General features: G+C 30.6%; 3 protein-coding genes and 1 long non-coding RNA gene across 6 annotated transcripts; 2 read left to right on the top strand and 2 right to left on the bottom strand.

Annotated features, from left to right (window-relative positions):
• Positions 1-905: 905 nt before the first annotated feature.
• Positions 906-5233, top strand: LOC105138916 (Regulator of Vps4 activity in the MVB pathway protein). 2 transcript variants are annotated; one of them, XM_011045153.1, is made up of 7 exons: positions 906-1055; positions 1144-1204; positions 1284-1416; positions 1909-2012; positions 2817-2961; positions 3044-3184; positions 3516-5233. In XM_011045153.1, exons 2-7 carry the CDS (start codon positions 1164-1166, stop codon positions 4863-4865), a joined length of 1914 nt encoding a protein of 637 aa, XP_011043455.1. In that variant the 5' UTR covers positions 906-1055; positions 1144-1163; the 3' UTR covers positions 4866-5233. The 2 variants fall into 2 exon arrangements, with proteins under 2 accessions (XP_011043455.1, XP_011043454.1); XM_011045152.1 differs by having other exon boundaries at positions 906-1204.
• LOC105138918 (uncharacterized) lies at positions 5118-5762 on the bottom strand. Its single transcript, XR_844886.1, has 2 exons — positions 5692-5762; positions 5118-5648 (listed from the first exon to the last, which is right to left on the bottom strand). It is a non-coding gene; the product is annotated as an uncharacterized LOC105138918 (long non-coding RNA).
• Positions 5489-7164, top strand: LOC105138919 (uncharacterized). The gene is made up of 2 exons (XM_011045154.1): positions 5489-5639; positions 5689-7164. The coding sequence occupies exons 1-2, from the start codon at positions 5512-5514 to the stop codon at positions 6413-6415; spliced, it is 855 nt and encodes a 284-aa protein (XP_011043456.1). The 5' UTR covers positions 5489-5511; the 3' UTR covers positions 6416-7164.
• A 5970-nt stretch (positions 7165-13134) lies between these two features.
• On the bottom strand, positions 13135-24093 carry LOC105138915 (ras-related protein RHN1-like). 2 transcript variants are annotated; one of them, XM_011045151.1, is made up of 8 exons: positions 23787-24093; positions 23256-23333; positions 15492-15659; positions 14905-14953; positions 14275-14348; positions 14001-14094; positions 13542-13673; positions 13135-13385 (listed from the first exon to the last, which is right to left on the bottom strand). In XM_011045151.1, exons 1-7 carry the CDS (start codon positions 23823-23825, stop codon positions 13576-13578), a joined length of 600 nt encoding a protein of 199 aa, XP_011043453.1. In that variant the 5' UTR covers positions 23826-24093; the 3' UTR covers positions 13135-13385; positions 13542-13575. The 2 variants fall into 2 exon arrangements, with proteins under 2 accessions (XP_011043453.1, XP_011043452.1); XM_011045150.1 differs by having other exon boundaries at positions 13135-13424; positions 23787-24092.
• Between the last annotated feature and the right edge of the window lie 3698 nt (positions 24094-27791).

Below are 27791 nucleotides of genomic sequence, written 5' to 3'. Positions count from 1 at the left end.
CTATTTTTACTGCGTGTATATGTTTCAGGAACTCCGATGAATCTAACAATAGATAAATGAGTATTTTTTTAAAAAACTAGTTTTAATATTAATTTTTTCTTTTTAATGTATTAAATCAAATGGGCTGTTTTTTTAAACTAGTTTTAATATTAATTTTTTCTTTTCAATGTATTAAATCAAATGGGTTTTTTTTTGTAATATTTTTAGAGATTAAATTATATTTAAAATTCAATTCTTAACATTTTAAAGTGATTACAAGCATGAAATTTAATTAAAATATCTTCCCTGAATTCAAATAAGTGGATTTCAAACATGATATTAATTAATTTTTTTCAGGTCAAAACTATTTTTTTAAATGGGATCCTAAATAGACTATCTACATCTGAATTGATGAATTTATTATCTTTTAATTTTAAATTTTTGCATACTTCCCTAATATTTGAACATTTGGATGTTAATTTGGAAAGACAGTGCGCTAAGCATTAAAAAGAAAAATGATGATATTTTCGAGGGAAAAGAAGGAAAAAGAAGCATGCTCGTATACCATCGCCCTGTCGTGGTTGTTGGAGCCCAAGGTAATTTTACCGTTAAAACGGCCGTTCAATCATCTCCCATTGTAGCCGAGGCAAGTAAGAAAATGGTGGGGGTCCAGCTTACCAGAATATATTGCTTCAATTGCAATCATCTTCGACCGTCAATTCCAGACCGGACCCCATAAACCTATTCCCATCTAACGGTTGGAGTGAGCCGAACCCCAGATAATTACGCCGGCTATTGTACATCCAATTTAATTCCTTAGTTACCCTCCATAACGTTCGAATAATGGGCTCCATTAGAAAAGCTTAAAGGTGGAAGGCAAAGGTCACTATTGTAATTGAAAAAAATAATAAGAAATAAAGATAATCACCGAAATAGCTGAGCGAAGTGCCAGTCATTAGTATTTGAAAAAGTGTCCAAAAACGATTTTTAATTTTTAATTTCTTGGAGCTTACTGTTTTCACTTCATAAAGCTTTCCCTTCTCTACCTCTGTTCAGAGTTGACGAGAGCTTCTTCAGTCATGCCTAATTCTTAGTTTTACTTTTTTTTTTTTTTTGTTTTTGGCTGCAATCAAATCTACATTTTCGAGCATTTTTTGGTTGAAGGAAAGTAAGAAGAAGAGAAGATGCTGGACGGGATTCTAGGCCGAGGATCTGGTGCAAAGTGGTAAATATATTTTATATGTTATGTTTAAAGAATGATTTGAAAGAGACAGAAAGTGAGAGATTAATGGTTGGTTTGGCAGTAAATCGCTGATAAAGTCGACCAAGAATCAGATCGAAGTGGCAAGAAGAAAGAGAAATGCGACTTTGAAGTATTTGAAGAAAGATATGGCTGATCTCCTTGCTAATGGCCTCGACATCAATGCTTATGGCAGAGTACTCATGCTTTCTTTTCTTTCTCTCCTTCTTTAACGTAATCAAGTTGATATTGTTTTCCGCTGTTGGATCTGATAAATGCTTTATTGTTAAAAATAGGATTTTTTCTTAAAAGAAAGAGTTTGGAAGAGGATTAAAGAAATCAGCGTTTGAAAAATTTAAACGAAAGCAATATTTGTCTGAAATATCTCGGTGTTTTTTTTTTTTTTAGAGTTTTGCAATAAATTCTGTAGAGAGGAGAATGCAAGATTTAATATAAATTTGATCATTTTACTGACAAGCAAATAAGAAGCATGTAACTAATGTGAAATGTCCAACTGTTTTCTGTGTTTGTGATTTTTTATTTTGAACTTGTGTTGACCTTCCTTCAATGAGGTCGAGCATTAGGCCAAGTTGAAGTCCATTGAATTGTTTTTGTTTTCTTGATTCTTTATTTATGATTCCAATCTAAGCTCTTAAGTAAGTTTCTGAAATATTAAAATTTTAATTCAGGCTGAGGGACTGCTAGCTGAATTGGACCAATTGTCTTGCTATGATTTTGTTGAGCAATTTTGTGATTTCGTGTTGAAGCATCTATCAGTCATGCAGAAATTGAGGTATGCGTGGTTATTTTCTCGCCAGGCAAGTTTAGTTTTGTGCAAATATTTCTTTGTTCATATTGTTTGCAAGCAACATGATATGATCTGTAGGCATTCACGGTAAATATAAAATTATGAGATAGGCAGATAATTGCTTAACACTGCCGTGTTCTCTTGTGGATGACAGTCTCTTTGTTGCCCCATGTTCTCCTTCAACAAAATTATCATTATTGGACTTTTATCAGCCTTTTGGCTAGGATCAAGGGCTTCCAGTGCATGGATTAGGCACCATCACATTGTTGGTCATTGAAGATAGATGCAATGTATACATAAGTTTTTGTTGGGGTTAGCTTTTATGATAATGAGCGCCTGTTTTGACATATTCTTTCTGGGAGTTTTTGCTTCTTGTTGTTTTTAACAAAAGGTTGCCCATTTTCATTTACTCAGTTGCATTTCAATTTGGTTGAAAAGTGATACAAATATGTTCATGAATTGCTGTGGAAATATGAGTTGGACAATGTTTATCTGTATTAGCATGGCCATTGGCATACAGTGTGTTCGGCTTGAAAGAACCAAAAAAGATAGATTGGTTTTTAATCCTTTCATATATAAAACGGAAAATAAAATTGTATGACTTCCAAGCATTCAACTTTGTTGTGTGCGAATCACTAAAGGTATCCTAGATATATTTAAACCAAAGATGGTAATATGGTTTCTTTTGACTGAAAGATTTTAACATGAGTTGTTTTGTAAGTTAGATCAATTTACTAATTCCAAAATTTTATGAATATTTCTCTTGATTTTTTTTGGTCATCTTTACAGGCACTGTCCTGAGGACTGCAGGGAGGCTGTTTCATCCCTGATGTTTGCTGCTGCAGGATTAAACAATTTGCCAGAGTTACGCGACCTTAGAGATGTATTTTATGAGAGATATGGGAGTTCTTTGGAATTGTTTGTGAATCAAGAGGTAATTCTTTTTAGATCCTTTCCTTGTACACAATTTATATCCATTGCTCTCAGTAACTGATCATTTAAATCCTCATTAATAGTTTCGTGAAAAGCTATCGTCAAAGTTTGTGACGACGGAGAAGAAAATTCAATTAATGCAAAATATAGCATCAGAGTTCTGCATAACATGGGACTCCAATGCATTTCAACAGAGGATGTCCAAAACCCCAGAATCTAAAAAGGTTTGCCCCTTTGTTTCCTTTCTATTGTCTTTTGTGTATTTGTTTATGTTGGGGGTGGAGGGTGAATTGTTGCGAGCAGACTGTAATAAAGGTTAATATCTATGATCTGATTTCATTTCATCCAAGACTTAACTGCCTTTCTTCTTCTCCCTATTTTTAATCAATCCCCCATAAAGGTTAATATCTATGATCTGATTTCAAATGTCATTTCATCCAAGACTTAACTGCCTTTTTTCTTCTCCCTATTTTTAATCAATCCCCCCCCCCTCTGTTTTCTTTGTTTTTTTGGTGGCAGTAAGCTGTGTCTTCCTTATGGCTGATTGTTTTGCAGGACCATGCTAAAATTCATGGGTGTTTACACAGCAATGATGACAGATACATGCCTAATAATGACAAGGACACCATCCCAAAAGGACATAAACATGATTTTCCATCGAAAGAAAGACTTGAGTGTGAGAAACACGAGCCAGTCAGGGCCAGGGAAGAAACTGTCTTTAGAAGGGACAGCCGGGACATTCTGTTCCAGGGAAGGCAAGAAGCCACACTGGAGAAACATCAACCTTGGAAGGAGGATACTCCCCTGAAAACTGTCAGGCTAGGTAGTTCATCTCAAAGGAAAAGAATGGAAAGTGTGGATGGTGGACCCAAAATGCTAGATGGTAGGGAGAATTCTGCTCCTAAAAGAGATGACAAGGACACAATAATTCGTGGAAAACCAGATATCACTCCTAATTATGGAGGATTATGGTCAAACAATGATTCATTGGCAGCACACAACAATTATGGTGGACAACACAAAATGGAAAACTCAACAAGAGATGTTTTGAAGGAAGAAGCACATAAGCTGAAACCTTACTATAACAATGCTATCCCCCCTCCCTACACTAAAACTAATTCTAAACTGAAGGATACCAGGCATGGAGCCAGTGTAGGGTCTTCCCAGATTGGTTCTGACATTAATGCAGTTCAGAAAGATCCTTCAAGGGATAACATAGCCAATTCTTGGAATAGCTTGGAGAAAATCCAACAAGGATCGTATCTGCCGGATCATGAGAAGCAGAATGTTGGACTTACAAGACAAGATGATGATGGACTTGAGAAAAGTAATTATTATCAGAATGATGGTATTGGTAACCCCATACCAAAACAAAGATCCATGAGGCGGAGACACTCAAAGTCACACTCCACTCATGATGATGCTGGAAATTTAGAAGATACAGGTGGCGTGAAGAGGAGGTCAAGGAGCAGGAGAAGGGGGGATGACTCAAGAAAAGGCCTGCAAATCTTGTTTGATGATGAACACTATCAGAATGATGAAGAAGAAAGGATGATAGATAAACTTTTGATACATTACAGCAAGAAACCTTCTGCGTATGAACCTGGAAATGTGGTGAGAAGAAAATCAAAAAGCCGTCACCCACATCAGCAAGGCACTACCGAGGCAGATAAATCCCCACGGCATACCAGCAGGGACGGGCCTGATGAAATCTCAGAGACGGTTTCTGCACCACCCCGATCCATTTCACTTCCTCGCGAAACAAATTCATCAGAGGCAATGAAATTGTTTACTCGAGCTGCTTCTTTTCAGCCAGACAGATCAAGCGCAGCTCGGCATGTGCATCCGAAGTTACCAGATTACGACGACCTGGCAGCCCGTTTTGCAGCCTTGAAGGGGAGGTAAAATCATTGAACAATCAGATTCAGAATCTTTTATCATTGCCATGATCGCATGCTCTAGCCGGAATCTTGAACGTGTTCCTTGGAGAGTGGTTCTTTGAGGAGGAATCAGGGCTTTTCTACTTGTATTCACTGAAGTAGCAGGTTGGCTTTTTCTACTTGTGATTTCTAATCCTCTGTGATTGATAGGGGGCGCTGTGGTTCACACTGGCATTACTATTGACGTTGGCGTTTACATAGCTTGTAATATCTGTTCTATTTCTATTCAACTTTCACCCATTGGTCGAGAGAAGTTGAGATTAAGATTGGTCTTTCTGTAAAACATTTCCTTTTCATAATAGCAATTACTTGAGAGAGGGCGTTGTACTTTTTCATGGTTACGTGTTCAATGACTCTTATGACCTCGAATGTCAGAGAAACCCCACTAGATCAGAACAAAAAGCCCTTTAAATTTCCCATGCCCTCGGTTCCTGCCTGCTATCCTTGTCGAAGGAAAAGTACTGTTTCCCGCCAAAAACGAAAAGCTTCTCGCATAAAAGTACTGCCTTTTATTACAAGCCCCTCTTTTACTGCCTCTTACTCCACGCTTCACGCGCACGCACACAGAGAGAGAGGGAGAGAGAGAGATGAAGGGCTCCTCCAAGGTCATAATGGGAGCAACACTGGCGATGGTGGTGAGCCTTGCCATTGTTTTGGCCCTAGTTCTGGTGCTGCTAGCTGAGCTTTACTGCAGTCTTTTACTTCGCCGGCGTCAACTAAGATCCACCTCCAACACCACCAGCACCACCTCTGCCACCACTACCACCACATTCCAACACCACCAGCACCACCTCTGCCACCTCTACCACCACATCCACCACCAATACTTCCCTGTCGCAGTCACCACAACCCCATCATCAACCGCCTTCTCTTCCTCCATCAAGCTACTATGCTCAAGGGGTCCTTCGGGCACCAAGAAGTTTCTTATTCCCTGCAGTTTCACCCAGCACAGAAAACAAGTTGGCAGAAACAAGAAAAGAACGCTCTCAACTTCATCGTGTCATCGAAGTCCATACCCAAGAATTAAACCCAGGTCTCAGCCCCCAGCAAATTGGTCTCATAAACATTTCACCTCCATCAACTGCCTTGGTATCTTCACCCCATCAAGTTGACGAAATCCCTGTTCAAATTAGGAGCAGCAATGCCTGTAACGACAGGGAATGTGCTGGTTGTGGAGAACATCTTGTTTACATATCTAATCCCATTTACGACAATGATGCAAGCAGACCAAGCAGGGTGGATACCCCATATGAAACTCCTGATTCTTCACCATCACGTTTGGAAACATGCGGTTCTAGTTCAGGTGAAGAAGAAATAGCCTTACCATCCCCATCTGCTCCACATTCAGTCCCCGGGACCCCTCCATTGACTCCAATGAAGAAGCTCCCAGCTAAGGCTTGTTCAGTTTCATTGAGAGATGCAAGGTCTCTGGGCACTTCAGGGAGTGATTCTGTTAGTAACAATGGCCTCTCATCATCATCCTCAGGCTCTCCATGCACATCTCCTTCATGGTGATTAGCATTTAATTTTATGTTAACCTTTACGAGTTGCATGCCTGCATTGTGAATACGGTGAAAGCTAGAGTGAAGAAGTCCCTACCACCTTTTTTTCTCTTTTGCTGACATGGCTACTGCTCGGTCACCCGAGCCCGCGCTTATGCTAAATAGAATAATCTTTTAGGTCAAGTGGGAGTCCCCCCCTCTCTCTCTATCTTCACTCTGCAGAAATGCCTCTCTGGTTTCATCTGCTTGTAATTGTACGGGGTGTTTTTGGACTTCCAACTGGGTTCTGGTGGAAGACTGAACCAACCAACCAAGCATTAATTTTGATTTTTGTTTGTTTTTATTGTAGACGCATGTGAAGAGGTCAGGATTGGAATAGAAAAATTAAAAAAAAAGATATCTGTTTTTGAGGGACCTCGGATTCCTGTCTCGATGCATGAAAAGCACAAAACAAACTGTCACCTGCGAGGTGTTTGTCCACTGTAGAATACGACCAGACCAGGAGGCCAGTCATATTGTGTTGTTTTTTTCCAGATGTGGAAGAAGCTTCACTGTCTGCACTGCCTTAATAATTTCTCAGACCTTTTTTGGCCGTAGGAATGGTTGAGTGATTCGGGCAACACCCAGTTTTGCCATTGTCGTGCCCACAAGGTTAAAAAGACACAAATGCTGTCCAGTTTGTGGTCTGAGCTGCATAAAGATGTGTTGGAAACTTGCCTGGCAGTTTCATTAATTTTATTTTCTTTTTATGTCAGTTCATCCTTGCTTTTGCTCCCAATCTCAATACCCCGCCTTTTAGTAGTGCGCGGATATATATATATATATGTATTTTGTTGGAGATTTGTAAGAAATTATTTATTTTTACATTATTTTAATATATAGATGCTAAAAATAAATTTTTAAAAATAAAATAAAAATTATTTGAAATTTTAGATATAAAATCATTAATAATTTGAGTTTGTGTTCATTTTCTATTAGATTTGTGCTTAGGAGGTTGAGGGGGTCATTTTCAAGCAATTTTACTTCAAATATTATATTTGGATGGTGGCAGCCTGGCAGGCAATTAGACTAGATTCCTACGACTCTTTAAAAAAATAAGTGAACGCACATCATTTTTGCTTCTGGATGGCCTTCCAACCCGAGCATCTCTGGGCTTGCTTCCAAGCCCATCAACTCATGGAATTGGTTTGTGACCCATGTCTTTTTTTCTTTCTATATAGTTTCTTAAAGTATTTATTAGATATATAATTGTATTATAAAACTTTCTTTGAATGAAAATTAGTTATTAAGGTAAAGTATAATTTATTTTATTTTTTTGTAACTTATTACAATAAAAAATCAATTAACCAAATTAAATCTACATTTGTTTAATATTTCTTATTAATTTGAAGAAAAATTAAATAATCTCCCTTTATTTTGGTAATTATTTTATATTGTGGAGCAAAAACTTTTTATTACTAACATTATTAAATAAGTATAATATGCATATTACAAATAAACTAAAAGAAATGTTTAGTGTTTTTAACATGTTGTATAATGACAAATACAAGAGTAAAAACTTCTAGATTATGCATTATTTTATCCACTATTAGTTTAACCAATACATAATGTAAAAGCCCACTTATGAATATTATACTTAAATCTATTCTTTTAGCCTTTAAGCAATGCACGAATAAAATAGCAAAGATTATGTATTGTTTAGTATTTTTAACATAATTTATAATGAAAAATACAAGAGTAAAAGCTTCTACTATGACATATAACTTCTTTTATTCCATCTTTTTTTTTTATATATATTATTTCACTTCTGTTTTGTACATGTACCAAACATTATCTAATGGTGGGCATTAAAAGGATTTCAATTTCATTTATTGTAATTCCTCATTTATCGTAATTCCTAATTAATATGAAATATATATAATTGAGCCAATTATGATTTGCATATAAAAAAGTATGAAACATAATTTTTCATTATGAAACATAACTAGTCATAAATGTGTATAAGATATATATTGAACTTGGATGCAACCTTGCTAAGCTTCTCAGAGATATAATCCAATATAGATTAATAATGGACTCACCTCATAATTACTCAAGGAAAAAAAGATTTCAAGATTTCCAAATATAGTCAATTCATTAAATATTATAATCAATATGGTAAATTTAGATAATAAAGATAGGTTTTACTTTGGCTTTGGTTGTTTTGCTTAAGTTTATTTTGATGGAGAATTCTTTCCCTCATATTTTTTATTCAATTATTATATTATACTGAAATTTTACGAGATATCCTAAATACATTGTTTCTTTTAGGTTAATATTTTGCAAGATAAGGCCCATAAGTTACTATTTAATATTTGTTATATTTTCCTAGTTGATTTATAATTTTTTTTATTTTTATGTTGATTAAAGCTCTTTTATTGTTTTTTTTAAAATTTATTTAGAATGTTTTTCTCCTAGTTATTTTAGGACTTTTATTGCCTTTTCTTTGTTTTTAAATTGTTGATTTAGGTATGTTTTTAATTTTATTTAAGGAGCTATAAACCTCATAGACATGAGATTATCTAAAATAAAAAAAATATTTAGTAGTTAAATTACAAATTACGGTTTTGTATGACAATCCCATTTGGCTTTAATTTTATCTTTTTAGCTTTTTTTTTATGTGACAAATTTATTTAGAATGTTTTTCTCCTAGTTATTTTAGGACTTTTATTGCTTTTTCTTTGTTTTTAGATTGTTGGTTTAGGTAAGTTTTTAATTTTATTTAAGGAGCTATAAACCTCACAGACATGAGACTATCTAAAATAAAAAAATATTTAATAATTAAATTACAAATTATAGTTTTGTATGACAATCCCATTCGGCTTTAATTTTATCTTTTTAACTTGTTTTCTTTTTTATGTTTGCATTTGCATTAGCATTGATGCAAATAAAAGCAATGTATGAAAAACAAAAAGTACAATAACACTGATGGATGCAAATAAAAGCAATGTATGAAAAACAACAAGTACAATAACACTGATGGTTATTTGCTTGCTTTGTGCTATAATAACCATATATGGAATAGGTAGAAAAACATGTCATGTTCTTGTAGGAGAGGATAATGAGGTTCGTCATTGAGAAAGAGATATTCAGGAATTAGTGATAAAAAATATACAAAGACAAATTACATAATTGAAAAGATATGATCAAGAACTAGTGATATAAGATATGCAGAGATATATTGTAAAATTAATTTGTTAGTTGATAGAGATAAAGAGCCATAACAATCACGATAAAAGTGATAATGAGTTCCTTGGTAGTTTTGAAAGCCCATTTCTAAAGCATTAACAAAGGGGATATCTTCTTGATCGAGATGAGTACCATGAAGATTTTGATAGTTTTGTTTATAGTAAGATAAATGTGCATTGGTATTCTCCACCAACTTATGATGCTTTATTTTTATTTTTTTATGATGATTATGTTAATGATGATTATGTTAATGATGATATCATAAATAATAAAAATAAAAATAATAAAAATATTATTGATGATATCCTTGTTAATAAGATATAGATTAAGTGCATAGAAAATATTGAAAGTTTTTAAGAAAAAAGCTGTTCATTTAAACTATGTTGATCATTTGATTAAAATATTAATGTTATCACAAAAGTAGATGTTTCCAAAAGTTATATAAACACAACATATTTTTGATGAAGTAAGTTTAAGGTTTGCAATTTATTATTGTATGAGTCAATTGAAGAGAAATAATATGTCCAATGTTATTTCTTATATAAACTTTGAGATGAAGAGACTAAAATTGATGTCTAAAGTTTCTATACACAAATAGAAAAAGAAGAAAAGAGGCTAAAGAGTTTTGATTGTATATCCAAGAGTAATGTGAACTTGAAAATGAGTTCTTCAACTCGGGAAGACTGACGTAGGAAATGTTTTTATAATATGTAAATTTAATGTTAATGGAAATAACCATCGATTTGATTGTTAGATCATATTGAAATCTTTTAGAAAATTTCAGAGTCCTTTTTTTATTTAGGGTTAAAATTTTATTTCCTTTGGATTTTGGGAAGACCTTCAAAGAAGATCCATAAGTTACTATTTAAGATTTATTATATTTTTCTAGTTGATTTATGATTTTTTTTTATTTGGATTCAAACTCTTTTATTAATTTTTCTAGATTTATTTAGGACATTTTTTCCTAGTTTGTTTTTGGACTTTTATTTTTTTTTGTTTTTTTATGTTTAGGTTTCCTTGTTGGTTTAGGTATGGAGTTGTAAGCATATTAGATATATTACTATATAAAAAGAAATATTCAGTAATAAAATTGTGAATTAGAATTTTGTGTGAAAATCTTATTCAGATCTAATTATGTCTTTCTAGCTTGTTATTTTCTTGTTTATATTTTTATCTTTATTGTATTGACGCAAATAAAAGCAACACAAGAAAGACAGATAACACATAAATTCTACTAAACAAAGATTACCCAAAAATCCTAAGCTGAAATTTTATTAATGGCTATTTCTTTTTAAGTAGTCTACTTCTCTAAGAGATTTACAACTTCTTAAAAAAAAAAAAAAATTAATGAAAGTTCTAAACATACTAGGAAAAAACCCCTATATAAAGTTAAAAAAATAATAAACAAATAGAAAAAAAATCATAAACCAACTAGGAAAATATAACAAATTTCAAATAATAACTTTTAGGCCTTATTGAGAGGTTTTCCTGAAATTTGATGGCTATGGGATTTTAACTTTGAAGGAAACAAGGCCTTTGGAATCTTCTAACAATCTTTTAGTTTGATCCAATAGGCGGATTAATAATTATATCTATTAACATAAAATTATGTTTAAATTTTTTTTTTCTTCAATCTCTATAGGTTGAAGAGAACTCGTCTTTAAATTCAAATTGCTTTTGCCTTGATCTTTTGGACATCCAATTAAGACTCTCTAACTTATTTTCTTCTTTTTCTTTAAATATATAACAATTTTCGAAACCAATTTTTAGTCCTTTCATTTTAAAATTTGTGTAAAAAACAATTGACGTATTATTTCTCTTCATGGGCTTCTAGAGTAATAAATTGTAAACCTTAAACTTACTTCATCAATATGTATTGTGTCCATATAACTCTTGATCACTTATACCTTTGTGATAACATTAACCTTGTAATCAAGAGGATCAACATAGTTTAAATCAATAATTTTCTTTTGGTAAACGCTTTTCATGTGTATTTTGCACTCAACATTTATCTCATCAACAAAAACACTATCAATAATATCATCACTACTATTTTATCAATGTTTATGATATCATCATCAAATAAATCTTATAAATTGGTGGAGAATATCAATCACATCTATCTTACCATAAACATAATCACCAATATCTTAATGATAATCATCTTGATCAAGACGTTGAGTCCTCTACTTATGCTTCTGAAATGAATTTTCAAAACTAGTAATAGATTCATGAATACCATTCTCATGATCCTTTAGGCTCTTACCCTCTATTAACTGATGAATCAATTTTGTAATTCGTATTCACATATCTTCTAACACATCTCTTTTCAATTCTACAAACTGTCTCTACATGTCTTTAATTATTAGTTCCTAAACATTTTTTTTTAAGGGAAACCTTCTTATCCCCTCATACACAAGAACATCCTCTTATACTACCTGTTCTAATATATAATAAGCAAATAAGCATCAAGATCGTTGGGTTCCGACACCAATTGCCATAAATAGAAGCAACACACGAAAGATAATAAGTACAAGAATACAAAATTCTACCAAATAGTGATCATATAGAAACATGAATTTGAAACTTTATTACTAAATATTTCTTTTCAAGTAGTCTACCTCTCTAAGAGGATTACAACTCTTTAAATAAACTTAAAATCCAACCTAAACCAATAAGAAAAGTAAAAAATATAGAAATATTAATTTGAAACTTTATTACTAAATATTTATTTTCAAGTAATCTATCTTTTTAAGATGTTTACGATTCATTCAATAAACCTAAAATCCAACCGAAACCAACAAGAAAACCCAACAATATAGAAACGACATCAATCTTTTAGTCGTGTCATATTACTTTTTAAGCGTTAATTTGAAATTTTATTATTAAATATTACTTTTTAAGAAGTCAACCTTTTTAAAAGGTTTACAACTCATTAAATAAACTTAAAATCAATCTAACCTAAACTAATAAGGAAACCCAAAAACATAAAAATATTAATTTAAAATTTTTTACTAAATATTTCTTTTCAACTAGTCTACCTCTCTAAGAGGTTTACAACTTCTTAAATAAATGTAAAATCTAACCTAAACTAACAAGGAAACCTAAAAATAAAGGAAAAGGTAATAAAAATTCTAAATAAATTAGAAAAAAATCCTAAATATAGTAAAAAAAATAATAAAAAAGTTTTAAACCAAATAAAAGAGAAAAATCCTGAATGAATTAGAAAAATATAACAAATTTCAAATAGTAATTTCTAGATATGATTAGAATACCCTTTTAAACTCTAGTGAATATGAAATTTCAACAGAGAAGATCTCTGAAATTTTCAAGTATAATTTCATCCTGATTCAATAATAAGATTAATAATTATTCACATTAACATAAGCTAGTACGAGGAAAAACTTTCCAGCATCACATTTGTTCGTGCGAAGATTATTCCTTAGTCAAATTTTACATAATGTTGGTGTTTGCTTGTGAATACTCTGATGTTAAATATTGACATAATGACAAACTCTGATATTTGCACGAGTACATTTATTAGATGATCAAATAAATAATCACATATTTACGTGACATGTTTCTTTATTCATCCGTTCCACAGTTTTTTCCAGCACAAGAGTATTTATTTCCAAATGTGACAAAGCTTCTGAGTGAGAAGTAACAACACGCATACAACAGATATTCATGTGAAGTTTTTTTTCCTTGAGAGCATCTTCAATCTTCAAATCTGATGGCCCACAATGCATTCCAATCTGATAGAGCAACATCCGCAGACAAGATCCAGGTTAATCCTGTTAAAAGATATCAGGCCAAACGACAAATCTGTATTTAAGGAAAATTGTTTTGATTTAGGATCGTAAAACTTGAAGTAATGATTGAATCCACTACAGAGAAGCTGCCTAGCATACCCAAGTATATGTCAAGCATGGGTATCATCATTCTTCAGGAGCAACAAAACATTCTCCTTCCAGTTTCTTGAGGTCTCCTATGCAATTTCATTCCGATTGGACGTGAGGGGGCTTTATTGGCCAATCTCTTAGCTGCAACAAGGCAAGTTTGCATGAGAAACAAGAAGAGCAGATTTGAATTATATATATCCCAACAGCTAGCGCACATCACTACATTTGGAACGGTTGATCATGTTCGCGGCCACAACAACTACTCTACTGCCAAAATAAAGCAACCGACAGAACTTAACCATGCAATTTTGGACTTATCATAGTTCAATTTCCTCCTTTGTTTCTAGCTAGCATTATATTCAACATTGCATATATACTAGATAGAGAATTAAAGCTGGAAACCTCAATAATTGATCCAAGAGAAGAATAAGAATAGCCTCTCAACATTCAACAAAATAAACAAATTACCTATTTCGTAAAAGAGCTCGTTCACATTCTGGGTGGTTTTCGCAGATGTTTCAAGGAATACCATTCCATTTTCTTTAGCATACTGCTCACCTTCCTGCATCATTAATTAGTTGAATCATTGACGTATTTCCCATGTCTCATGTACTTTACCTTCTCAAATAAAATGTGGCCTTGTCCACAGGCATTTTATATACGATGATATTAATTTGGTTGTCCATTTATTCAACCAGAGAAAAACGGAAGCGAAAACAATGTAGATTAATCGTGGAAGTACCTCGATGCCAACTTTTCTCTTCTCTTGCAAGTCAACCTTGTTGCCTACTAAGAACATTATCAGATTCGGATTTCCTGATACGGCACAGAACAGCATAAATTAATTTGTTAATACAAAATCTCACTTCAATTCTCATTTCTATTCTAATTAATAGCACTAGAGGACTTCCACTTGGACCGTTTCATGTAAATCCTTGTCCGGATCAAAAACCAAACGGTCTAAACCAAAGATCTTCTTAAAAATGTGTATAACTTTATAAATACTGGGAGCACAAAGACGATATGGTAAGATTGAAGGCTGAAAAGGTACATTGATGATAGAACATCACCAAGCACATGTGGTTTTCTTGTATCCTGGGAACATAAAACATAGCTAGCATGTTGTGCTGGTGAAACGATAGATTGGTCTGGGGTCCATCATAGAAGATCTATTAGGGTTCCACAGCATTTAACTTATGGTAAGCAGCTTGAGAGATTGTTGTAGAAGAATGAGAGTAGAAAACGGTGAAGATTTCGGAAAAAAAATCTTTGTAGAGAATGGTAAATGTTTGAGTCTCTGCCCCGCATATTTTTGATTTTAGAGAATGGTATATTACTCGTTTCATTGTAGTAGAAAAAAGCAGCTAGTTACCTTGTCTCTGCAATTCAATAACCCACTTTTTAGCTCGTTGAAATGAATCCTGAAGATAAAACATGTTTCAATCAAGAGATGTAACAAAGGAAATTACAACAAAAATGATTTCTAAGAAAACTAAAAATCTTAGATGTTTCAATCAAGAGGACATACATCATAGGCATGAAGCAAAACCCAGCTAATAAATTCACAGAATATTTGTGAATACCAACATTTCTGAGACGACAAAACATGAAATGGAACCACATTTTGTACGGATAGGCCAATCATCAATGTCCGACCAAAAGACAATCCTTGCATTTATATTTCATAATTTATCGAACCTGAGGAGATGTTTCTTGCTGTTGTTTCTACAATGTTCATGCAAGGGTGACAAGTTTCGTCACTGGTTATATGTAACTAATTCAGAGACACGCATACGAGGGTTAAGCTAAATCAAGAATTAATTAATATCGAATTACAATGATGAATTCTTTGCACAACTTTATTCTAGACACACAAGAACATACGTACAAGTAAACAAGTAAAAGCTAATAATTAATATACTAAAGCATAGAACAATTAGATGGTTGATAAAAATCTACCATGCTTGTGATATCGTATACCACAACGGCTGCAGCTGCACCGCGATAGTACATTGGTGCCAAGCTATGGTACCGTTCCTGCCCAGCTGTGTCCCATATGTCAAACTTAATAGTTGCCTCATTCAATGACAAAACTTGAGTGAAAAAGGCCGCTCCAATTGTTGATTCCTAAATATTACAATCATGTTAGCTAGAGACCATTAATCAACTTTTGAGGAATTTATAATACCAGCATCGATCGGATTGTGTGGATTTGAATGAAATAGGAAAAAACTTGAAGTAAACTTCGTAATGTAGGAATCAAAACCAATGCCAGCATTATAGCATTATTTCCAATACCAAGATACACACACACACACATATCGATGAAGAATGACATTTGAGTTTCCTACAAAACCCATCAAATTGGATCTAAGTTTTCAATAGTAATTAATAAGACAATGTCTTTTGATGGAGGCTCAATGACATTCTAATCCAGACACAAACACAACCAGCAACCAAGAAAATAAATGAACAAAAAGACATAGTATTGATTAAAATAGGGTTATCTTGTAAGAACTCTAAATCGAGTTTTATTTTTAAAAATAAAGTATAATAAGATCTAGTCTCTAAAAAGTTTATAATTTCTTAAATATACATGAAACCCATCTTAACAAGGAAAAAAATTAAAATTCCTAAACAAAAATAAAAATAAGCAAAAAATATAAAAATAACACAATCCATAAAACAACAACAAAAATAACTCAAACAATATATATAAGATTTTATTTGAGAGTCTATTAGAGTTCAAATAGTTACAAGAAACTATGCTTTCTATAAAATTAGTTCAAATGGTATGAGACCTATAGAATTAAGCCTTCTATAAGTAACATATCTCCAAACTACTAGTGCTTCACTAATATTTCAAGATTTTTAAAAGTAAATTCAATAAGTAAAGATGCTTACAAAGGTCCTTATAAGCATATAAAAGCAATTGAAGGCCTTACCTTCTCTATTATATCTAGCTCTTATGTTAGTATCATATCCTTTACTCTATATTATGTGCAAATAACTTATTTTTTAGAGAGTTTGAAGGGTAAATTTATGTAGTAAAAAGTAAGAGGGAACATCGTTATTTTCACAATTCCTATAAAAATCGCTATTGTTATTTTGAAATATGGTTTCCAAATAGAGGTTTAAGATATGATAAGAAAAGACTCATGACATAACAACCACATTAATAGAAGGAATCACCATCCAATGCAACTATAATGTTTCAAGCTTTCCAAAATTCTACAAACCACTCATGCAATTACATTATACATAAAAGCTCAATAATTAAGATAAAGAGATGAAAACTATGAGTATTCCAGCTCATCATTTAGCTTGATGAACAAATCTATTTATCATAGTCAATAATTCCACCTATTCATTCTTATTTATAAATGATACCTTTTATAACGAGTTTTGATTCTATAAATTGGTTTAGTTCGAGAGAAAGAGAGAGATATTACCAAAGTGAAAAAAAAAGAATGCAAGTTTTGTCATCTTAATTTATTAGATGATCATACAAACTTCGAACATTTATATTTTTGGAAATGCTTTAGTGGTATAAGAAAAACTCTTAGTCATAAAGTCTCCCTCTCCCTCTCAAGACTATAGTAAATTGTCCACACTTCATTTCACATGAAAACCAATCCTTTGACATTTAGATTATTAAAAAATCTTGTCATAATATGAATGGTTTTTGTAACAAATGGTATAGCAATTTATATTAAATAAAGCAAACCTTTATACTTACTATATTTATTTAAAATATTCATTTTTTATGATATTTCATTTCATCAAGAGAGAAATATAAAATTATTAGTTCTTTTTCATTACAATATGTATCACCACTACAACTAGGAACAAATGTGATTAAGTATGAAATGCTAGATACCCAATACTGTCTTTATTGCTTATATTTTTGGTGTATTTATTAATTTATATTTAATGATCATATGATACTACTCATTTGATCTCACTAATAAATTATTTTTAATAAACTTTTAAGAGATTATGATTTAAGAAAAAAATATCAAAACAAGACATCAAACTTATAGATGAGTCCTACTATGGTTGTTCAAGGATAACCTCATCTCTTTTTACTGGCAACAAAATTTTTATAATAGTTTACCGTAATCAATTGCTCAAGTATAATATGTGTTATTCAAATAAAACTAATCTCTTATCCAACCTTATTTATCATAGATTTTTTCATTAACCACTTTTTGATAACATAAAAAACTAATAAGTCATCTATCTGATAAGTGAGGCCAAAAAGGCTCAATATAAACTAAGCACGTCAATCAAAACAATAAATGAAAATATTTATTTTTAAGAGAGATGAAACATAAATCATGCAGTAAAATCTTCCCCATCAGCTATACATATATCCAAGTCCATCATTACCTAGTCTAGTATCCATTCTCCACCTTCTTAGCCAAATAACCTAGGAACTTCAAACACGCTTTGTTATTTACCTAGTTATCCAATTCAAGAACCTCAAATGTACATCCTCTCTTGCCTAGACATCAAGTATTAGAACATTAAATATCTCTTTCTATCTATTTGATCGTCTAGCCTAAAAAACTCATGTATATATTTTTTCCTCACTTGATCATCCAATCTTAGAATCTAATATTTTTTGAGAAATGATTTTTTATGAACCATATTCACTTAGAACCAACAATCATATTCATCCAAGCATCACATTTTTCTAATAATCATATTCCTCTAGAAATCTTATTTCTCTAAGCATCACATTTTTTTTAATAATCATTTTTCTCTAAGAATCCTGGTCTTTAGGGACTTCGTTACTTTAGGAACCTATGATCACTTTTTCAGGTATAAGGACATTCGCTCTTTGGTCATGAAAAAATCATTCTACCTAGGTAAAATGCTATATCCCTTTAGGTACAAGAGATCACCTTACTTGGATATAAAGACATCGACCTTTCAATCATTAGTAAACTATCTTTTCTAAATATAAAGGCTATCTCCCCTGGTAAAAGGCCTTATCGGGTACAAAAAAATTCACCATTAGACATAAAAAAACCACTTCGCTGAATTATAAAGGCTATATCCCACTAAATATAAGAGGCTATCTTGACTAAGTTTAAATACATTCACTTTTAGGTCATGAAAAAATCATTTTGCTTAAGTATAAAGACTATATTTCCCTTGATATAATGAACCATCTTTTCTATGTATAATATCATTCTCCCTCTAAGCATAGAAAAACCATTATTTCCATGTATAAATGCTATTTTCCTCCATAATAATAGGCTACCTTTCCTAGGTATAAAGGCATCTATCTTGTTTAAGTAAAAAGGCAATCTCTTTTTGATAATGAAAAACCACCTTGTCTAGGTATAAAGGTTAAATGCTAAATTCCTTCTAGATATAAATGAAAACCTTGCCTAGGTATAAAGGAAATTATCCTCCAATGATGGAAAACCACCTTACATAGCCTTTCTTTCAAAATTTTCTTTTAATAACCACACGTTACCCATTAATGGATTAATAATTCAAATAGTTAGACTTATCTCCAATATCTAAGTAGTAGATTAACCATGCACCCCTATAAACAAACCTTAAATCCCCAATCGATGAATTAACCACACATCCTCTCTTGATGGACTGGTTGTATATCCCACTTATTTGGACTAATCATCCATCCCTCACTATAAGACATAATAATGTGTCTCTTCTCAATAAGGTTTGGTTAGACATTCCTTTATAATGGATTGGTTATTCAAGCAACTAGACCTATCCTCAATCCCTTCTCAATGGATTGGTCATGCTTTTCTCTTGGATTAACCTTGAGTTCTATCTTGGTGGACCATTCATTAGCCCCTTATTAGTAGATCAAACACTGGCCCCCACCTCTTTAGACTTATTACAAATCTTACCTTAATGATACTTGAAAACATGTCTTTTCTTAATAGGTCTTAGCCACATGTTTTCCTTTTAGTCTAAGTAGTTAGCCTCTTTATTTGATACTTGAAAACATGTCTTTTCTTAATATGTCTTAGCCACATGTTTTCCTTTTATAAACTAGTTGTCTAAGTAGTTAGCCTCTTTATCCCTCTCTTCTTGATGGACTGGTCATATATTCCCTTTGTTAGACTAGCCATGTATATATTTTACTTAACTAGCTTCACGTACCCTTTTTATGGGATATAATAACATGTTTCTTCATATCATGGTTTGACTGTGCATTCCTTTATGGTAAACTACCAGTCTAGGCAGGTAGACTTGTCATCTATCCCTCATTGGTGGATCGACTTTTGCTTAACATCTTTTAATGAACTAGCCATAAGTCCTTACCTTTCTAAATTGACCTTGTCCTTTTTGTTAGACTGACCATGTGTCCTCATACAAAACTAGTCACGCATACCCTCTTTAGCGAGCTAACAATGCATTCTTTTTTAGGTGTTACACTCTTAACCATGAACCATGACTACCATAAATATTAGTGTGTTTTGATGGACAAGTAACACCTTTTTTAGATGGAGAACATATACTAGTTAGTTGTGTCCTTGATTTACTAATAATAATACTTGCCATTAATGTCATCATATATCTAGAATATATGACATCCTCTAGCTATACAATTACTTATCATAGAAGAAAAGACTTATACTTTTAGGATCAATTTTATAATAGTTGCATTTATCTTTCTAGATCTTACCCAAAACCAAAACCAATTTATATGAGCTCAAGTCTACATAAAAGGCTATAAGACTTAAGGGATCCGAATTCAATTGTTACAATTAGATGAACCTAAATCTAACAGTTACCTTGGATGCACTACCTCTTGCCCAAACTTGGTCTACTTGCCACCAACTATAGAGACAAAATGTATGTTCATTAAATAAAGGGACATCTTTTGGTAACGTACCTTTTAAGGATAGATAGTATTATTATTATTAATTATACGTAGCCTAAAAAACACAGAATTAAGGTAGCTTTTATAGTATTTTGTTGTCACTCTACACCTTTGTCTTTAGATAGCCAATACTATAGATGATATGTGCATTAACTATCATACCCTTGCATAAATATACCCATGTGGATTCAAGGTTATATAAGTAATCTTGAACTCTAAGGTTAGTAATTATCTCTTTAACTATTTTTTTTTGTTATAAAAAACTATTTTTTCTTCTTTTTATTTTTTCTTTTCTTATAAACTTTGTAACACATATTACATAATTTTCTAAGGCTTCTTTTCTTCAATATAGTGTAACTTAAACATTAAAGAGTCTTCTAAACCTATAAAACAACTTGTTTTGAATGTGTTTTAGCTGCCTAAACTCATCATTTTGGCCATTTTTAGCATTACAAAACTGCTATACTATTGACTTGTGCTGTGTTATGGGCCAAATTAATTTTCTTAACATAAAAGAAAATGATTAGGCATTACTAATACTCTTTTAAGAAGGATTTTTTTTATCATGAATAAATAATTTGATGTAAATTGGACAATGTCATTTTTAAATATTGAGATAGTGATATATTGCATGAAATTTTTTAAATATCAACTAGATGAAACTGTGATAATCCTATAAAAAGCATGTAAAAAGAAATTATGAAGTCTAATTCTTAATCAATAAAATATCAAAGGTTAAAATTAAAAGAAAATATTCAATTTTATATAACAAAGAAAAAAACAACATAAGTTAAATTAAATTAATCTTTAAAATCCATGACCTGAGTGATGAGAATATAATAATCTTATTTGACTATCATACCCTTTCATAAAAAATATGAAGTCAGATTCCTCACCAATCTAATGTTGAAGGAAAAATTTAGAAAAAAAAACAATAAAAAAATGATAAGAAAAAAGATTTAAGTCGATCTAGATTAGAATGTTAAACTTGCGACTTGGGTCAGATCATGAAATCTGTAATTCAGGTAGTAAGAATGAGATAAGCTTATAGAAAGTAAATACATAATTTTCTAAGGCTTCTTTTCTTCAATATAGTGTAACTTAAACATTAAAGAGTCTTCTAAACCTATAAAACAACTTGTTTTGAATGTGTTTTAGCTGCCTAAACTCATCATTTTGGCCATTTTTAGCATTACAAAACTGCTATACTATTGACTTGTGCTGTGTTATGGGCCAAATTAATTTTCTTAACATAAAAGAAAATGATTAGGCATTACTAATACTCTTTTAAGAAGGATTTTTTTTATCATGAATAAATAATTTGATGCAAATTGGACAATGTCATTTTTAAATATTGAGATAGTGATATATTGCATGAAATTTTTTAAATATCAACTAGATGAAACTGTGATAATCCTATAAAAAGCATGTAAAAAGAAATTATGAAGTCTAATTCTTAATCAATAAAATATCAAAGGTTAAAATTAAAAGAAAATATTCAATTTTATATAACAAAGAAAAAAACAACATAAGTTAAATTAAATTAATCTTTAAAATCCATGACCTCAGTGATGAGAATATAATAATCTTATTTGACTATCATACCCTTTCATAAAAAATATAAAGTAAGATTCCTCACCAATCTAATGTTGAAGGACAAATTTAGAAAAAAAAACAATAAAAAAATGATAGGAAAAAAGATTTAAGTCGATCCGGATTAGAATGCTAAACTTGCGACTTGGGTCAGATCATGAAATCTGTAATTCCGGTAGTAAGAATGAGATAATCTTGTAAAAAGTAAATTTAAAAGAATCATGAAACTTAATTTTCAATCAATCTAATAGTGAAGGATGAATTTAAAAAAATCATAAAAAAATAAAAAATAAATAAAAAAATCCATATCAATTTGAGCTAACTTGTCAAACACATGACTTGAGTCACAATACTAAGATAACCCATAAAAAGCAAATAAAAAAAATAACAAAACTCAATTCTAAAACAATCTAGTGTTGAAAGATGAAGTTCAAAAAATTCAATGAAGAAAAAGGAATTAAAAACAACAACTTAAGTCAACATGAATTAGCCTGTCAAATTTGCAACTCAGGTTATGACACCAAGATAACTACATAAAAAATAAAAAAAAATACAAAGCCTAATTTTTAACCAATCTAATGTTAAATAGTAAAATTAAAAAAAATAAAGATCATAATTAACATCCAAAAATAAATGACAACCCACTTTACTGTTTTGAAAAGAGTGAGGGAAGAAAATTGACAAGTGAGAAAAGAAGAAAAAAAGAATAAATAAAAAAAACAGAATTGGTCAGTGAAGCTAAACTAAAGCTCCTTATCATGCACGTTGCCTTGAAAGGAAGAGCACACCAAGATGTATTAAATGTTACAAAAAAGGGTCGTCATTAGATGTCTTTGATCGCTACATGTACTAGCAAAAAGGATTAGCCTTTCCAATACACTGGTATATGTGTTATACACGCCAATTATTTTTTACTTTTTATCTAATTTAGTTTCTAAATATTTATTTTAGTTTCCAACTTGGTCTTTAAATATTAATCGAGCATTATATTTTTTTTTTTGATACCACATGAAGCCAGCAGAAGAAAACCATTAAGTTTAATAGTAAATTAACTTGATTTAAAAAAAGGATAAAATTAAAACAAAAACTTGAGTGATATAAAAATAGTATTACAATCCAAAATATTAATATTTTTATCTGTTCATCTATAAGGAAACCCCTAAATGTGTTTTTTTTTTTTTTTACTAATCTATGAGAGGTTTTGAGCATCATCATGTGAGTGTCTATATTATTAATTAAACACATTGTAAAGGTACCTGGAACTCCAAAAATTGCCCCTTGACAAACCTCAGTACCAAACTTGTCTTCCCGGTCCCCATGTCCCCGAGGAGCACCTGTAAAACAACTTTTAATGATCAAGTCCACACCTATTTCTGCAGTAAATACTTGTCAATTAATTAAAAGACTAAAATTGTAAAAGCTTCCTTCACTTTCAACCTCTACCCTTTTGATGAATTTCAGTTCAAAAATTTTCTTGCGTCATTAATAATTAATTGATTCATCTCAAAAGATGTTTCGTTCCTATGCTTTCAACATCCTAAACGAAGGCTAATCATATTCAGCAGAGGAGAGCATGCACGTGAAGTATCTATACATGGAAGGATACAACTATTTGTAATCGCATAATAAATCCTACGGAGAAAATACATAAGATTAATCTTTTTCTCAAGAAAATAAATTAATTATACGTGTGGTGTTACATGTTAATCAAAGCAAACGATCAATGATATCTTTCGTTTTCCATTTCATTAAAAAAAATAAAATAGAAAAGGGCAAGACATACCCACCAGCTTGGCCTGTATGTTATTGCTTCCTGTCCTTGCCATTGCCGTCGATGAAGAAATCTCGAAGAGAAGGAGATAGAGAGAGAGAGAGTTTTAGATCGGGAGAGAGATTGAATCCTGAGTTTGAAAGCGAAATCCCAACTATGCTCTGAATATCAGATGAGTGCCTAGAAAACGTACAGAAATGCTAAAAACAGAGCCATAATTGCTGTTTCCACGAACACGAAGGCGGGCATAAGTATGATTGTAGAAGAAAAATATGACTGGTGATAGTGTTTTGATCGCTGAATGGTAGCTTAGATTGTCTTTGTTTGACTGGTTGGTTTTGGGTCTTAGCTGTTGGATTTTACGTGTTGCTTTTTCCTCCCACCCTCGTTGGCATCACGAAATGGAGTTAATTATAATATAAGCTTAGTCCCTATAGTTTTGATAACATAATTAATTAGTTCTAATAGTTTCAAGACTTATTATTTAATCTATATCTTTATATTCATTTATAACTTAATCCCTTCCGTTCATTTCTTGCTTCTTCTTTTTTTTTTAAAAAATAATTAAATAGGTAAAAAAATAGATAGGATGGAAAGTTTGATGAGGAAAAAAAAAGCATAAGCATGATAAGATATGGAAGCATCCTATAGAGGTTCATTAACTCAATTAGAATTAATTTTTTAACTTTTGTTTTAAGTGTTTTGGAGTTCTAATTTTACTTTTGAACTTAATGTATCTATTTTTATCTTATTATTTGTGAAGGATTTTTATGGTTTATACATGAATTTGAAATTCATTATGTTTTATGATTTTATGATTCATAAATAGAAATATAATTTATTTTTAAGAATATTTTTTTAAAAAATTAATATAAAAAATAAAAAGTTCTGGCTGGCACCCATTAGGTAAACCTAATGAAAGTTCTCAATCAAATCCGATTGTGTTGAAAGCAAAATAAGATGATAAATTTAAATATTTCAAATTAAAATCAAGTAGAGTAAAATCCAAATCCAATCCAATCCAATCCTCCACTATTCCCACTACATCTTTGATTCAACTAGCATAAATTATGGGAGTTTGACCCAACCTTACTCTCTGCTCCCATAACGCATTAAGTGATTTTAGTAGTATAATGACTTGTGCTTTTCTTGTAACTACTTTATATATATATAGATGTTTTTAATTTTTTTTAATCGAAATTATTTAACATACATGAATATTTGTTCAAAGTAGTTTTTTCTTTTCTAATGTTAGCAGAGTGTTTGCCAAGGATTTATATAGGTATTAAAGTTTACCAAGGCAATAGTCAAGGATTTAATATGAGAAAAATAACTAAGAATATGATGTGATGAATTTTAATATAACTCAAAAATCCTTATATTTAATATGGTTTTTTTTTTATACTTTTCAAAGGTTTGACTGTCAAATTAAAGATTTAAGAAGCTTATTACATGTTATTTAGGATTTGATGTAGTATTTAAATATACATGTAACTAAAAAACGGGACTAGCCTTTTTTAGGAATTAAAATTGTGGCATATTTTAAAAATTTAATTATGTTTGTATCTTTTGTATGTAGAAGACGAGGTAAGATTATATATTGGCATTGAGGTAAAGCATAATGCTAGTATTGTTTTAAGGATTAACAATCTATTAATTTTTTTTTAATAAAGAGATGCCTTTTTATATATTTTACAGATTATAGATTGGATTGTGTTATTCTCATTCCATCTTTTAATACAATTGTGATTAATATAAGCGTATTGAATATGCCTTGCAATTACTCTTTAATTTTAACTTCTAAAACAATTCCTTTTTATGTTTCTTTTAAAATAATAAGAAAAAGAAAAAAACACTACATAAAAATATAAAAGCTGTGCATTAAAAATTATGTTTTTTCTTCAATTGGTTCAAATTCTTTGCTTTACAATATATAATTTTCAAATAATATATTTTAGAGGAACCATCTTCTCAAATAGAAAGTGGTATTTATGATTAATAAAATATTTTTTAGGTCATAATACATATCTTATTTAATAGTGAAGTCCTTACATCATAGAAATACTAAAATATTAATAGTAATTTATAATTTACAGTATATAATTTTTGGTACCTAAAAAACTTAAGATCATGATTCTTGAGTACAAGATTGCAATATCTACCAATTAAACGTTAAGTTTATAACATGACTTGCATTTTTAAAAATTAAAATCATTAATATTTAAGCATAGTCTACTCCTTTTCATTTAAGTATAATCATAAAAATTAAAATCACATGATGAAGAAGCCTTGTACTTATTAAAATTTCTAAATAGTTTGAAATTATCAAACTTGCTAGATAAGGAGGTGGGTGCCGTAGCCAAACTATATTATTATATAATGTTCAATTGTTTATCTTTCTTAATATATATATATATATAGGTTCTTTCAATTTCTATTCAAAAAATTATTTTTTTTGTCAGTTACTTCATAGCATTTCATCCATTTATTGAGAAGATTCTTTTGTCTATTAGAAGATAAAATAAAAATAATTAGTTTAGGTTGTCATTAATAAATAATAAACTTTTATATTTTTTTGATAGATTTTATAAACTCCAAAGAGGTAAAATGAGATTAATCTTATATATATCTACCTATAATTTCTATTCTATATATATAAAAAAATTAATAAGGCATATTAATCTTCACATCCATTCACATAATCCAAGTTGACATGTTTAGAGCAACATTTCAAGAGGGTTACATGGATGTCTTAAAGATTTGGCGGCTAATATGAATATTGCTAACCTCATGTTAACAATTTGTATATAATCCAATTTTTAGTTGTAACAAGCATGCAAAAGTTAGAAAAGAGTTGCATAATTATTGGGTTCTCAAATATTATACATAAAACAAAATTTTTTAGGCTTTTTTAGGATTTTGTTAAATAGATCAGAGTTATTTAAGAATTTATTAATTAAAAATTTGATATTATTTGATTTTAAATAATTTTTTAAAGATTAGGTTACCATAAATCACAAATCGTCCAATTGTTCGGCCTCTAACGATAATCCATATGAACCACTAGTAATCTTCTAAATCCCCATTTAGGAGAGATGAATTATTATACCTATAGTGTTAGCTTTTTATTACGTGACTTACATAATTTTTCTGTCTAACATACAACCCACATTAAATAAGAAGTATAACTTATTATTTATAAAAAAATATAAAAAACCCTATAAATTAAAAAAATATCAATTTTTCTCTTAAATAATATTCATATATTAATTCAGGATAATTTTAGAAATTAACTTAATCAAGTCATTACACTAGATTTTTCTAGGTCTACAAATATAATCTATGTATTAATTATATTATAGTCCTTAATTTATAAAATATATTTTAATCAAGTCATACTTAATTAAATCATTCTAGTTTAATTTCTGATTAATGATTTATAATATTTGTAACCCGTTAAGTTCCTAATATGTTAGCTCAAATATAAATTATAATTATTATTAAATAAAATTAAATAATTTAATTTATTATCAATTATTAAAATCAGGGGCATCATCTTACAACGTGTCATGATCCTTCAAATATTAAAAAAGTTATTAGTGATTTGACTTAACTTTTCATTGACTAGTCTCTTAGTATAACTAATATCCTTTAATTTCATCAATAATATTTCAATTTAACATTAAAACATTAAGTATGTATGTTTGCCATATTAAATCATGCTTGTTCTCTATATAATAATTGATTAGTATTTAAAAATGAATTTTTATTAAGGTTTTATATTATCATTTTATACTTGAAGTATCAATAACTCCTTAACTAAATCATGTTTTATAATAACATATCTAATAATATAAGACACCTTTAATTTATGGTAAATTGACACGATCAAAAGATTGATATCTTCTCCTCAGTACAAGAGTGTCAAAGTAATAAATAACCCGGTAAGACCGAGGTCGAACTACAAGGAGATTAATTATATAAATTATAGATAACAATAATACAACAACAACAACAACAA

Source organism: Populus euphratica, unplaced genomic scaffold (genome assembly GCF_000495115.2).
Source record: "Populus euphratica unplaced genomic scaffold, PopEup_1.0 scaffold135.1, whole genome shotgun sequence".
Taxonomy (NCBI): domain Eukaryota; kingdom Viridiplantae; phylum Streptophyta; class Magnoliopsida; order Malpighiales; family Salicaceae; genus Populus; species Populus euphratica.
The sequence above is the reverse complement of the archived record's forward strand: the minus strand, read 5'-3'. Positions and strand labels throughout refer to the sequence as shown.